The sequence below is a fragment of the Protopterus annectens genome, chromosome 9.part0, assembly GCF_019279795.1.
Source record: "Protopterus annectens isolate FY-2018-M chromosome 9.part0, PAN1.0, whole genome shotgun sequence".
NCBI classification, from domain to species: Eukaryota; Metazoa; Chordata; order Ceratodontiformes; family Protopteridae; genus Protopterus; species Protopterus annectens.
In genome coordinates, this window is record NC_056743.1 from 269,592,260 (window position 1) to 269,607,921 (window position 15,662).

The window sequence follows — 15,662 nt, forward strand, 5'->3', positions numbered from 1 at the left end:
GTGGGAGGTAATTCCCCCTGAAGCAGAGGGAGGAGCGATAATGGTAGAAGATGCCCCCATAGTAGAGGAGGCCCGCAAAACAGAGGGTCTAGAGATTCACTTTCCAACAGACCCTTTTCAGAACTCCTGAAGGGAGGCTCGATTTGCCTTCCTGTGGGGGCAGTCAAGGTTGCTTATCTCCCCACCTGGAAGCCTGACTAAACATGACAAAAGACACTTGGGTGCAGAGAATTATTTCCAGAGGTTATATTATTCCCTTTTCCCTACCACATCCTTTATCCAGGAAAATCTCCAGTGTTCCATCTAATCGGAGGGAAGTAGCAGCATTAGAAGTCCACAAACTGCTAGAAAAAAAGAGTCCTGCAAGAGGTCCCACCAGACCAAGTAGAATCCAGAACTTACTCAAGATTCTTTTTAGTGCCAAAAAAGATGGGGAGCTGGAGACCAATTTTGGATCTCAGTGTGTTGAACAAATCAGTTCAACACACCAAGTTCTGGATGGTCATGGTTCAGTCCATTCTGCCCTTTCTGAGCAAGGAGAACTGGATGTGGTCGATAGACCTTCTGGATGCATACTATCACATAAAAATGAACAGATGAGCCAGAGGGCACTTACGCTTCCGTCTGGGAGCCAGTCACTTTCATTTCACCGGACTGCCCTTTGGCCTCACCACAGCCTCCAGGGTATTCACTAAGTGTATGGCAGTGACAGCAATTCACTTGAGACTGCAAGGATTCCAGGGGTTTCCATATATATATATGACTGGCTCATTACTGCCCCAACCAGGTATCTACTGATACAAGCACGGGACCAAGTTTTGTGAACTTGTTCAGATCTCACAATAACGATCAATTACAGCAAGTGTCATTTACTATCAACCCAGACATTGGAATTCATAGGAGCAGTGTTCAGCACAGTATCTATGGTAACATTTCTTTCTCTTTTGAGAGTACAGACAGTAAGGAAACAGGTCAAGAAAATAATTTGCAGTGCCAGAATTTCAGCCCAGTTGATCCTGCAAGCCCTGGAATCAATGTCAACTGCAATAATTTTACTTCCTTTAGTAAGATACCACATGAGAATTCTGCAGTGGATGCTAGCAACACAGTCGTCCATACTCTCGCAACCCATGTCGGTGAAGATAAGAATAACTCAAGTATGTAAAAGTTATCTTTCCTGGGGATGCTGTCACAACAACTGTTATAAGGTTATCCTTTCATTCTCATAGGTTCATAGGTTAGTATTAGGCTATCGGCCCTTCGGCCTATACAAGCCTAGCCATAACAGTTCCCTGGCTATTTCTTCCCACAATATTTACTTCCCTGGACCCCTGTCTAGCAGGGCAACTGACGTGATCCCCGAGGTGAATTTCCTATCTCACATCCAATCGTCAAGGTTCCTTTTGAAGAGAGCCAAAGAGGCGCTCTGCTTGACGTGTATGGGCAGTCTATTCCAGAGTCTGGGAGTCTCTGGGTCAGGAATCCATCCCTCCAGCATGTTTTGTTCATTGTGATGACAAGGTTTAAGATCCCTGGAGCGTGTGGCTCTGAGGGATTGGGATTTTTTTAAGTGTAGCATGTCCAACAGCTTTGGGTTTGACATGGCCTTGTATGTTAAGCAGAGATCACCCCTGAGTAGTGGGTATGCGACAGAGCATAGTTGGAGGTTTTTTTTAGATGGTCAGCATAAGGCATCTGCTTTAGCCTGTGATTCTTTTAGTGAGTTATTTCTGCGGCCTTTCCAGTTGTTGCAGATGTCTTGAGAGGTACATACCAAACGGGACATTGTATTCTATAATGGGTCTAATGAGGGCTGAGTACAGTGGGACAATCTCCTCCTTTTTTTCTGGATGAAAAGCCCTTTGTAATGAGGTGTGCCACATAGAAGGATTTCCTGACTGTTGTGGTGATGTGGTTATTGAAGGTAAGACCACTGTCCACCTGTGCCCTAAGTCTCTTATCACACTTTCAGTGTTTAGTGTACTGCCACCTATGTGGTAATTCACGGGTACATGTTTTTTCCCAAATGGGATAACTATACATTTCTTGCCATTGAGCTTGAGCCCATGACTCTGGCACCAAGCATCTATTTATGTAAGGCCCTTTTGTAGAATATCCACATCATTTGGGGATTCAATAATGGTTCCCAGTTTGCAGTCATCTGCGACCTTTGTTAGCCAGAGTCCCTAGTGTTGGCATCTACTTCAGAGAAGTAGATGCCAAACAAGAGCGGTCCCATGACTGAACCCTCAGGTACTCCACTTGTCACTTGTCTGGAGATGGATTTGGAGTTGGCTACTTTTATAGTGTCGGTTCTGTCAGTAAGCCAGTTGGAAACCCATCGAGTAATGTAGAGATTAATGCCCAGCTTAGTAAGTTTATCTATGATTCTAGTGTGAGGGATCCAAGGCCATAGTGACCATGGATGCTCCCCAGATTGGTGGGGGGGGGGGTATTTTCTGGGAAGACAGTCCAAGGCACATGGTCCCCTGAAGAGGCCAACTTGAATATCACTGTTCTGGAAATGAGAGCGGTACTTTTGGCAATGCAAGCATTCAAAGACTTTCTCCCTATTGGGACAATTGCAATCCAGACAGACAATATGCCAGTAGTTTGGTACATCAACAAACAAGGGAGAACCAGATCTTACCTCCTAAGTTGAGAAGCCCTCAGAGTGTGGCAATGGGCAATATCGTCCAACCGCTTTCTAATAGCAACACATATTCCGGGGAAGTCCATTGTAGTAGCAGACAAATTGAGCAGGTCAATTTTGCTGCCTCATGAGTGTTCTCTCAACAGCAAAGTGATGGAAATGATTCAGTCAGTGGGATTGACACTGCTGTGATCTTTTTGCCTCTCCCCTAAACAAGTGCAGCAGCTTCTTTGCCCTGATACCCCCTCTGGGGGAATCTCTGAGAGATTGTCTGCTCCATGATTGTCCCCCCTCTTCTTTATGCTATCCCCTGACTCCTGTAATCCCCAAATTCCTTCAGAAATAGCAAGTTTGAAGAGCAAAGTCATCCTCATTGCACCCAACTGCCTTGATAGGTTTGTTTTCCCTTCCTTTTGCCTCATCTTCTATCGCCACCTCTAATTCTGGACCTTCTTCTCACCTGACAGGCATGGTTCAGTTCACCTGGATATCCCGAGTCACAAACTGACAGCGTAGTTTCTCCAATTTCTTTAATAGCCAGGCAACCAATGCTATGTTCCCCTGTCTGTTCTGTGTTTTTCTCTTCCCATAAACCTTCTACTAGGAAACTTTACAGGTGTAAATGGAAGAAGCTTGTTTATTGTGCAGAGTGAAATCAGACCGATCCCTTCCAGTTCATTCCGTTCTTGCATTTTTAGGCAATATTTTTAATGAGGGTGCTAGCGCATCAACTATTAAAGTTCAACTCGCAGCAATCTCTAATTTTCATGTGGGATTTCACAATTCTTCCCTGTCTTCCTGTAAACTCTGCAAAGCCTTTTTGAAAGGTACTCTTCTGCTAAGAGCCCCTTATAAAGACTCCATGCCACCATGGGATTTAAATTTGGTACTGCAAGCCTTAATACATTCTCCTTTTGAACCTGCAGCTAAATGCAACCTAAAATTTTTGACCTGGAAAACTGTCTTTTTAGTTGCAATTATATCTACTAGAAGAATTTCAGAACGTTAAGCTTTATCTTCCAAGCCCCCATACTTGATTTTTCATAAGGATAGGGTCACCTTACGTACCAGTGCTTCCCTCCTGCCTAAGGAGGTGTCAGAATCCAACATTAATAATGCCATTAACATGCCAGTATTCTTCCCAAACTTTACAAATTAAAGTATAGTATATTCTGCACTTACTGGATGTTCATAGACAATTACGTATTTGTGGGAGGGTGGCTTAATGGGTAAGGTGTTTGCCTTACAAACACAAGGTGCAGGGTTTGAGTCTCACAAGGGATAATTGGCTAGGCTTAAAATGGCTCACAAGGGCAGTTAGCATAGTACTAAACTATGAACGTTTCTACCTGCAGAATTTAGAAAGACAGATCAGTTTGTTTCCTTTGCTTGTAAAAAGTTGGGCGATTCAGTCTGAAAGGTAACTGTAGCCTGATGGTTGACAGATTCTATTTCGTTTGTCTATAACAAATTGAATCTACCTTACCAAAATCATTAAAGACTGATTCAGCCAGATCTGTGGCAACTGCTACTGTATTCCAGTCTAGAGCCACTATGAACGATATATGTGCAGCTGCAACTTGGACAAATCCTAATACCTTTATCACTCATTACAATCTAGATCTGGTGTCTAGGGGAAGGGAACCCTTGGCTCAACTGTACTCCGGAATATCCTTCCTTAGAGCCCACCCGGGGATTTAGGCAGCTGGGGACTTTGTCCAGTCAGTTGAAGAATGAATGAAAATTGACATCATCAGGTAAAGAAGTTATGTAATTACCATTATGTTCCATCTGTGTTGTCCATTTTCATTCTTCCTCAACTCTCTTCCCTCCACCCCCCTCCATTTCTCATAACTGATTCCTGACGGAATGAGACTCTTAGAGGCTCCCATGTCCTTATCGTTAAACTCCAGTTATGGCAACTGTTTTATAGTTTCTATCTCAAGTTGTATAAATAGGATCCAAGCGATGTTAGGAAGTAATGCATTATTGGTAGGGAAGGAGCTGGAGAGTTTGTTGGAGGCCACGAGCTATTGTAACTGCCGAGTCGGATCCGAGTATCTGATCCAAACCCATCAGTTGAGGAAGAATGAAAGTGGACAACACAGATGGAACATTATGGTAAGTACATAATGTCTTTTTTCCACTTAGCATTGTAGTTCTTATTTTGGGTAGCATACATAAGCTGTAGCAGGAGGATTCTTCTAAGTTAGGTAATCCTAATACTCCTTGCACTACGGCAAGTTCCAGCTTTTATCTGTTAACTCTTTCTTTCTTTTTTATTGTCCCAGATGAATTCCTTCAACTCTCTATTGATTTTATGCCACATGTCTTTTGTGGGGAAGAAGTAATAACCCTGGTCTATGTATATGATTGGGGAACCAGAGACATTTTTATGGCTAAAATCTTAACTATCTATGTTAATAGCCATTAGCTTCCAGGTTATTATCTTTGCAGTTATTTTTGTAATGTCTCTGTATATGTCATTTGTTGCTAAGTGCACCTTATTGCTTAGCCAGACATTCAGACACTTCATTTTTTGATGCCATCAGAGATATGCATAGTATTGTACTAATTAATGTGTGGGAACATAATTTACAAATATTACCTTAATTTTAAGCTCAGAGTTTATACTTCAATATTTCCTTAAAGTTATTTAAGCTCATAAACAGATCCTCCAGATCCTTTTCTGGGTTCATTAAGTATAAAGTAACATCATCTGTGAATAATGCAATCTCTTCTTCAATGTTTACCCATCAGTATCCTGCTATCGTGGATTTTCTTATTTCATTTGCCTGTGGTTCTAAATTTAATGCAAACAAAAGTGGAGATGGGGGGCATCCCATGCCTTGTCCTCCTTGAAATGGAGACTGCTTGAGCAAGTGTGTCTTTACATTTTAGTCTAGCATTCACATCCATGTATTAATTGAAGATTAACCTGGTAAATCTCACAGAAGCCATATGTCTTTAAGAATCCCCAACTTACCCTGTCAGATGCCCTCTCAGCATCACGTCCCACCATTATCGTCCCTGTTTTAATGTATTCTGTATCTCCCTGCAGCATTAACTTTTTAGTAATATTATAGGTTATAGGTTCATAGTACTAGGCTAGCTGGCCTTGTAGGCCATTTTAAGCGTAGTCAATATCCCCCTTTTGTGCTCAAATTAACCTATCTCATTTGGTTAGAGATTGGCCTTACCCATCCCATGGTCAATAATTATATATTACTCCCTAATAAGAATAACTGGGATCATACCATATATAATTTGAGGGGACCCATACCTGTGATAAAACATTTAGGAACTGACTAGCCATTAGTAGTGCAAGGGGCAGTCCTGGGGTAAATGTGTTTGCTTCCCATCCAGAGATCCAAGTTGCGCATGAATATATACAGGGATAAACTTTGTTTTGTGTAGATAGGGAGTCTGTTTCACAGCACTGGTATCTTCTGCAAGATGTATACCTGTCCCTCCAAACTTTTCTGTTGATGTTGCAGAAGAGGTTTAGTTCCCAAGACCAAGTATTTCAGATGCCATTTGACTTGCTAATGTGCAGTAAATCCATCAGTATAGGGTTGGAGGATGCCTTGTATGCCAGACACAGGTCATCTCTTAGCAGTGTGTAGGATACCAAGTATAGTGACAGGGCTTTAAGTCAGTAGGACATGTTGTTTAGGCCTTGTATTTTTTTGTATCTCTGTGGGCATTCCAGTTGTTGCATGTGTCTGGACAAATACATGCAGAAGGGGACATTATATTCAATGATTGACCTTTTTGAGGGCTGAGTAAAGGTGGAGTTACATCCCTAGATGCAGACACAATCCCTTTATTTATAAGCTGTGTAATATAGAAGGACTTTCTTATAAACAATGGATGCACATTGGTCAAAAGTTAGGTCACTGTCCACACAAGTTCCCAAATTCCAAACAACTTGGTCAACTCTTAGGGACGTATTGTAGATCCCTTGGATTGATGACTTCCCAAAGGCTACAGAAATGCATTTTTTGACATTTAGTTTCAATCCATGATTTTGGCACCAGTTATTTATTTGAGGCAAACCTTTCTGCAGGATGACGAAATCATTTGGGGATTCAATGACTGCTCCTAGTTTGCAGTCATCTGCAAACTTAATCAGCCAAAGCCCATTGGTATTGGCTTTTACTTCAGAAAAGTAGGTGCCAAACAGGAGAGGTCCTAAATTATCAAATGTTTGTCTTCTCCCACTAAATCCACACTGATCCAGATTTATGATTCTGGGTAGTACAAGTGCCAGTCTTTCTTCTGAAATGTTTGTAACTATTTTATAAGCATGATTCAAAGTCGATATAGGTCTGTTTGACTGGGAATCCATTGGATCTTTTCCTTCCTTGGGTAGCGCCACCATTACAATGACTTTCTGCAAAGGTGGGATAGGGCCTTCTCTTAATATATTGTTAAATAATTTTACCTATTCTTTAACCTCCTTATCTGTGATTGTTTTTCATGTTTCCCCAGGTGACTTCCTGAACTTCTGCCCATTTATACTTTCTGTTATTTCCCTTACTGGAATAATTCCTCTTTCTGTAAACCCAGGGAGACCAGTCGACTTTTAAATACTGTTCTCTTTCCCACTTTCTATTCTCTTCTTCCATCCCTCTTGTATAGGTTACTATGATACATGGACACTAATTCCTTGATGTCCGTATCTACTCTAAATTTCTTGTACTGGGATCTCTAATTTTTACTATTATTCTCTCTACTTTCTGCCTCCGTAATTTTTTATCTGGTAGTTTAATCCCTATCTGGTTATTCTCAAAATATAAACCTTTAAGTTTTTTAATCTTGTTGACATGTACACTATCTAAGTATTCATCCATATTTCATTTAATGTCTTTAGTAGATGCTGTCCGTTTTCTACTGAAATTTCCTCCTGGTACCCATCTTGTAACTGTTTATTTTTAAGTTAGCTCAACTCTTTTCCCAGATGTCACACTTTTTCATGTCCACCTGTATTCTGATCTTTGCCTCGTAAAAATAACAGACAACCCCTAATCTACTTTCCATGTAGTCTAGATCTTCAAGACCTTCTAGAAATCATTTCATTACCTAGTATATGAATGCTAGTTTAGTTAGAACATAAGGTGGAAAATGCTAATGTCAGTTGGTATATCTAGACCATTTACATCTCACTTCTAAGTAAAGTGGAGCATGGTCAGATGTAATAATAGGATAGGTTTGTGGATCACTGACTAGGTGGGCTTATTACTTCGTGACATAGTATCAGTCAGTCCTTGTCCCAGTACTGTATCTCCCTGAGTAAAATGCAGATGTCCTCTTAGTTATAACAGTTGGTGTGTGTAGACTACAAGTCAAGTGCTGATGACCTAGAGGAATTCAGACTTTTCTTGCATGAAACACAGGAGGGAAGAATAATAGTGGCTGGGGACTTAAATTTACCAGAAACAGACTGGAGTAATATTGATCCAGCAAAATTAGTATTGAAATTATTTACAGGAACAACAATTGCTTCAGATTGTTAAAAAAAAAAAAAAAAAAAATCTACAAAGGTGCGAAACATACTAGACATTGTTTGTACTCCTAAAGAAATTGCTGTTACTTCATGTCAAGTTTTACCACCATTGATGTGCAGTAATCCTGGGGTTATAAAGGGCAGTTTGTTAGATAATTCTGCCAAACTGTAATCTAAATCACTGCACAGAAGATTAATAGATTATATGGAAGAAAAACAGTCACTATGTAAAACCAATTGGAGTTATGCTTTCAGTGGAAAAACTGCAGAAGGAATGTGGAAAGTTTTGAAAGAGAAATTGAGTGCAAAAATTCAAAAAAAATGTTTAACATCAGGATCTAGGCATACAACATCAGGGGGATGTATTTCCATAAGAAGAAGTTACTTGTTGAAGGTGAGAGACAAAAATATAAGAAGTGGAAAAGAGGTTGAGCTACAACTTTAAAATCTGAAATAACCTGGACAAATAAATTAAGCATAGTATGAGACAAGATCAAGAAAAATTTGAGGAAAATTTATATAAATATATTAAGCAGAATAGGGAAACATTTTATTGATGCATAATATGTGGAAGGGGGGTGTACTTCAAAGGATCAAAATTTCACAACATCGAACCACTGATCAGTGAAGACCAGATGATCGAAGTTATGAAATATTGAACCAATGCGATAAACTGGCCGGGTATCACTGGTGCTCTATCCTTAGCCTGTTTCTTAACGTTAAAAGCACTAAATAGAAAAATTAATTGATATATTTTAAATGTATATATATATATATATATATATATATATATATATATATATATATATATATATATATATATATATACCTTTATATGTACATATCTATATGTCTATCAGTAGCATTTTTATCCACACTATTTTGACATAGGTATGATATTTGGGATTGGGGGTGTTATTTGTTATATATTTTATTGTTTTTGTTATAATGTGTGTTCTTTGGTTGAATTGTACAGTCATTATTGAATATTTATGAATTTTATGAATATTTATTAATAGTTTTATGTTTATTGGTCTAATGTTAATTAGGGGTGGGTCTGTTTGTTTAAATGGAGCTTGGTAGCAGTTTTCTAATTTTCTTGAAAATGTCTCTGAATTATCAGAGATGAAAGTGCTTGGAATACTGTTCATACCTTTTGGATTATGTTTTTTTATGTAATTACACCATTTGTGTGTTTCAACTGATTAAAGTCTTGGATAAACTGCGAGTTGGCTTCTTTACCTGAACCCACTGCGGCTGTTTTTTGTTATTTGAAGTTTGTGTTGCCTACTACATTTTTGATTCATTCATAATGATGCTGAGATTCATTGATGAGATAATTGGCTTTAATAACTGCCTGTGTAGCTGATGTCATTCTGGGGAATCCATTAGGTGTCAGCTTGGAATGAGATGGATGACAAGCCTTTCTGCTTTCTAGAATGGTCTGTACCTCTCTTACTAACACTTTCACATTCTGACCTCATAGTCCTTTTTTATTTAGGCAGAGTCCATATGATAGACATTCCAACCTAGTAAATTCTAGATGGAACATATTAATGTGGCTCTGCTCAATGCTAGGAGTCTTAAAAAAATGCCCAAACTTGAGGCTTGCAACTTGAGCACATATGTGTAGTTACAGAGACAAGGTTTCTGAGCAGTAAAATCACTGTCTAATAGTAGGTATAATACCTATTGCATCTTCAGACCTTCTGGTAATTGTGGGGGAATAGCACTCCTAGAAGTCTAAATCACCATAAACAAGCCTCGCGCTAGCTGTAGAATACCATATCTGCCCCTTTCTGTGCATGGTAGCTATCTTAGTGGGTCTATGTCAGATGAGTGAGTTTTCAGAAGCTCTGAATTCATATGATTGATGCCATATGATTGAATTTGAAAACTCGAACATCAAAAACCCCCCACAAAACTCTAAATTTTTTACTTTTTTGCAGGGGTGCTGTGCCCCCATACCCCTTGCAAATTATATACAACAACTTTGAGATCACACTATATTGAGGAAAAGTGTAAATTTCCCAATCTGCACTATACAGCGATCTCCATTCAAAAGCTTTGGGTTTTCAAAAACTCGATCATATGGTCTTGGCCATATGAATTTCAAATTTCTGAAAATTTGATCAACTGATAGGGACCCGTCTTAATACATTAGCTGAAATTCCCATTAAACCCATCACATTTCTAGTGAGGGGCATTTTAAGTATCCATCAATAAACTGGCTGACCTACATGCCCAGTATGATTCCTTAACATAGTAAATGCTAACTCTCTTGCAAATTATTAACCATCCTAGTAGGAGCCCCAGTATGCTTAATCTAGTCTTCATAAATATGTCCACTTTTTGCATATCCCCATATGTATCATCATGCCTTGTTAAATCAAACCATAATTTAGTTATCTTTTCCTTTAAAACTGGTTTTACCTTCCTTGTAAATACCGCTGTGTTTAAGCACTTCTCAAAAGTAAACCTTCTTCAGTTACTTCATTATTTAAATGAATACCACTGTAATCTAATGTGATGGATCGCATTGCTAAAGCTGCTCCTGCCACCTATGGCTCTGACTTCTACTCTCAGTTAAACAGTTGTATTGACATGGCAGTCCTGTCGCCAACAAATATAATGAGAAATTTAAAAACAAACCCGTAGCCATATAAATAAATTATATAGCAAGAGAAATGAAAGCTTAATGCTTATAAGAAATTTTATTCTATCTACCTCAGCAGCACACTTAAGTAACTAGCAGACAGCGTAAGGGAAGCATTGGGAAGCTTAGTGCTGAGTATGAACTTAAAATAGCCTCTAAAGCCAGAAATAACTACAAATCTTTAACTATGTCAGGAAGTTAAAAACTCAAACCCCAACCATGTTTTGAGTTTGTCCACAATAATACTTTATGGGTTTATTTGACTTGATTGATTTTGTGGAGGTCAAGACCATATGATCAAGTTTCCAAAAACTCAGAATAAAAGAAAAAAAAAAAAACAAATCCACATTTTTGCAAAAGTGAGGGGGGGGGGTAAGCCCTCCTGCTCCTCCCACACCCTCTGCAAATTACAGATACCAACTCCAAGATTGCAGTACAATTGGAAAGAGGGTAAATTTCCCTTTGAAGCAGTTCTGTGTAGATCGCAGTACAGTGGATTTTGAAGATGGATTAGATGCAAACTAATTTTTGATGAGGTACTTATCCTTCAGTGGGCCGACACCAAAAAAGTTGATTATTTGAACATTATGGTTTTGTCTTTTGGAACTGCTAACAGGTGTGTTAAAGACTCGATTATTAAAAATTGGAAACTTACGATCGATTTATATAATTTGAAGGACAAATTTAGGAGAACATCCCATTGTGGTTTACAAAAGGGGTAAAAATATTAAGGATGTAGTCAAAAGACATGGTTTCTAGTGAAAAACATAGGATGGTAAAACTTGTAAAGTTTGTAGTCAGTGCAAGTTTATTCACAATGGCTCTAATATTATGGTTGAGTCTTACCCTAATTTATTAACTAACAATGGGAAATTAGATTGTAACATATCATGTGTAGTTTATATTGAGAGTTGCCTTACATGTCCTGCATTTTATGTAGGGAAAACTCAAAGGCATTTAAAAACTAGAATTTATGTGCACAATTTAGCAGTTAGGGAGAGAGATCAACAAAATGCATTATTTAAGCATTCAATACATTGATCTTACTTTTTTATCTTTTATTTTGCAGAAGATGGAAAAGATGGAGAAAGGTAGTTTATGGGAAGCCAGGTTGGAGTCAACTAAGACTAAATCCCATTTCTAAACCTGGTTTAAATGATAAGACATCTTTGAACAGTATTTTAGTATTAAGGGGTAATAAAATATAAGTTTTTTTGTTTGTTTTGTCTTCTTAAATTTGTGGTTTATTTATTCATTTTTTCCAGTATTTTGTTTAGGGCTTGCAAAATATTGTAGGTTAGTTAGTTAGTTAGTTAGTTAGTTAGTTAGTTAGTTAGTTAGTTGGTTGGTTGGTTGGTTGGTTGGTTGGTTGGTTAGTTAGTTAGTTATGCTGGATTTTATTAAGAGAATGTTTCTTATTGGTTGCTTTCAATTCTTATGCCATGGCTTTTGTGTATTTAAAATCAAAGCTTACAATTGGTAAGTCTGGATTCTGAAGAAGATCTTGTAGATCGAAAGTGCTTAACCCTTTATTAAAATTTGGACATACATTTGTTGCTTGTTTTTATTTTTTTTTTTTTGTGGATGCAATTAAGTAATTCCAGTGTATACCATTGGTTATCCTGTGATAGGCTGGTTTCCTGTCCAGGATTAGTTTCTTAGCTTTCTGTAAACTGAATACCAGAATCTCTCACTCCTAAGACCCCGATCTGCTTTAAGTGGTTGATGAAGAGTGAATTTCGATTATGTTGTCTTACTAGAAACATCTAAAACATTTATATAAATCCTCAGTCTCCTGAGTGAGTGAAGGTAAAGACTGAATGTCAGACCTTGCAGGTGTGAGGCAGGTATCTTAACCACTTTGTTCCATGACACCAGTGATGATGTTTTAAGTCCACAAAATTAGCAAATTATAACATCTTGTTTTGTGTTTGCCACAGACTATTCTTCTTCAGCTGAATCCAGTGTTGTCATTATCACGGCTAATTCTTGGAGCAATGATCAGTCATATGTAAGTGTGGTACAAAGTAATGTCGACTTGTTTAAAGGAATCATTCCAAGTGTGACACGTTACAGTCCAAATTCTGTTCTACTCATTGTTTCACAACCAGGTAAAAACATTTTATTTCTTAAACTGGCATGTTCTTTGTTAATGGTTAGAATGTCAGAAACAAGTTTATAGAATTACTTTTGCCTGTAATACATTAAAGATGTATACTTTGCTTTGTTTCTTGGTATTTTCTTTTCCTTAAATGACAGTGACAAATGCATTAATAGAAGAGAAAGCAAACCATAATACATTTTTTCATACAGTATACATATGTATTTTCCTTTCAATAATTAAGTCCAACATGACATTACTCAATTCCTGCCTTCCCTTAAAACTCACATCTTCTCCTGAAGATTATTCTGCATGCATTGTTTCCAGAAATTCCATTTATTTCTATGTAATTTGCTCCTTCCCTTTTCTAAGGATTTCAACTTCAATTCTTTTATTGCTTTTACAATATTCAATACTTCAGTTATAGTTAATTTAGATTTTTATTTCCATTTTGCAGTATTTTTTAATAGCATTAAGCTTATTTAGACCTTACTGTGTCTGGAAAATTAAAATTCTAAATCCCAGCTCAGATGAGTCATTTTCTTAGTTACAGTGATTTGATCCTCCCAATATTTATGTCAAAGTACTCTGCAGGGAATTTTTAAAATGTAAACAACAAAATCCGAAGGGCAAAGGCACCCGAAAGCAAAAAACAACCAAAATCGATGAGGCACCCAGGAAGGACGACCGACACTCAAAGATGAAAAAAAAAAAACAAATTTATTGATCCAGCAACTGGCACAAATCCGTAGATAACAAGAACTACATAAATGCTCAACATTTTACCGCGTTTTCGTCTTAAGAAAGACTTCATCAGATGTATCCCATTAAAAAAACTTTGTTTAAATACCGTGATTAATTAAATATCCACCAATCAGAAATAGCAACAAATAAACTAATACATTAATGAGTATCAAACCAGTCAGCATGTTAGTATCTATACACCTAAACCATTGGGAAAATAAAAAAAATCATAGAAACACATAAATAACATTAAAACATGAAATTTCAAATTTTTACCTCGTGTATACCACATTATGTATGTGTGTACATAAAAAATACTCATAAAACAACTTTATTCAACATACTGCAGTCGCATGTCCTAAAACTCCATCTAGTGGACAAAAAAATAAAATAATTGTCAGCCCTGAGCTTTAAAACAGGAGTTATTGACATAGTTTTGGCCTGAAGTTCGTTCTGCCAGTACAGTTCCCTATATTCAATGTTTAGTTCCCATGGCCCCCTCTTTTATCCAGAAGCACCACTTCCAATACAAAAAACTACACAAGTAGCTGTTTGGCATTTCGTACTATGTTTATACAGAGCATTATTAGGGTTCTTATTTTTGGTTTAATATACATGCTCATATATCCTTTTACGAAACTTCCTTTCAATTTTACCCATGTAAAACCCATTATAGGCCTCACATAATGCTATATGGATTACCCCACTAGAATCACAAGTAGCATGCCCTATACATGTAATATTCCTATTCCTTCCTACCAAATACTTTCACCATGAAACACGTATGGACACTGGCAACAGAAATCACATTTATAAGTACCTTTCTTAACTCAGTCATACAAATTAATAACTTCACCCTTGTTTTCATTCTGAAAACTGATGGTTTTCCTAGTATTTTGGTTAATGGAGCGAGTGTATCTGACAGTGGAACACAAGACAAGACTAATACCATGATGAATGCAAATACAGAAAAAGGTGACTGTATTTCTAATCCTTCTAATCATAGGGAATTTGACGTTAATGTTTTTTGGCTTCAAAATATGTTTTTAATGGGCAGGACAAGCAAGTGTCTGTTAATATTAATTACAACTATGCCAGCAGTATTACCAAATTGGAGCAATTGTTATTTAGATACAAGTCCTTGGACTTTTAAAGAATGTTTAACATTGGGTATTGTCCCTAAGGGACTTAGAATTTGCAAATACCCTAATGGGGTCGTTGATGGCTCTGATTTTTATAAAGAACTGCTGGTAATTTTTGACCAGTGTGGGTCAGATATCATGAGGGCAATTATACGGCAGAATGAAAATGTTATGGAAACATTGGTTGTTGAAACTGAATGCACTAATCAACATATTTTAAATGATTTATTGTATACTGTTGAGAGTGAAAGGAAATAAGTACTATGGTATGATTGAGAATGTTGAGAGGAAATGTAAGGATGTTTATACTAGAAAACCAAAGAAGTTACATGGGGATAGATGTGAGTATGGGGAACACTGCTCATTCCCAAACTGAGAAATAATAGGAACCACCAATGGGAGGGCAGAAGGTGCAGGGGACTTTTTTGGACCAGCATTGTACTAGGGACGAACAACTACATGATGGATGTAGTAACACTGATTTCTACGAAGGGGGTTACAGTCATGACTTGAATGACCCTTTAGTGTACCCCCCTCTCCAATGGTCAGAGAGACACAAGATCAAGGGGTCAATGAAATAAAATTACACTGGATGGACAGGGAATGGAAGTGATTTCTATACTTGAAAGTATTAGTAAAGATGGTTTTAAACACAGTTTTAGAGGTTACAGTATTTTTAATTACAACTCTATGGAGGTTAATGATCTTCATTTTAGTCTTTTCTCGAAGGGTTTTAAGTTTCTCCTGAGGAGAAAGCAGGGATTAGTAGAGTGACGGTTAACCTGATGTTGTTTATTAGGAAAAATAATTTGGAGCTTTTATTTAATGATAATAAAATGAGCAACACAGGGGATAGA

At 37.6% G+C, this 15,662-nt stretch overlaps 1 protein-coding gene across 1 annotated transcript in view; it reads left to right on the top strand.

Annotated features, from left to right (window-relative positions):
* The window catches only part of LOC122811184 (ubiquitin-conjugating enzyme E2 variant 3-like), a gene marked incomplete at its 5' end in the record, with an annotated part of 386,567 nt that overhangs the window by 106,594 nt on the left and 264,311 nt on the right, over positions 1–15,662 (top strand). Inside the window, 1 exon segment of the mRNA XM_044082856.1 lies at positions 12,759–12,929. Within this exon segment, the coding sequence (XP_043938791.1) occupies positions 12,759–12,929 (171 nt within the window).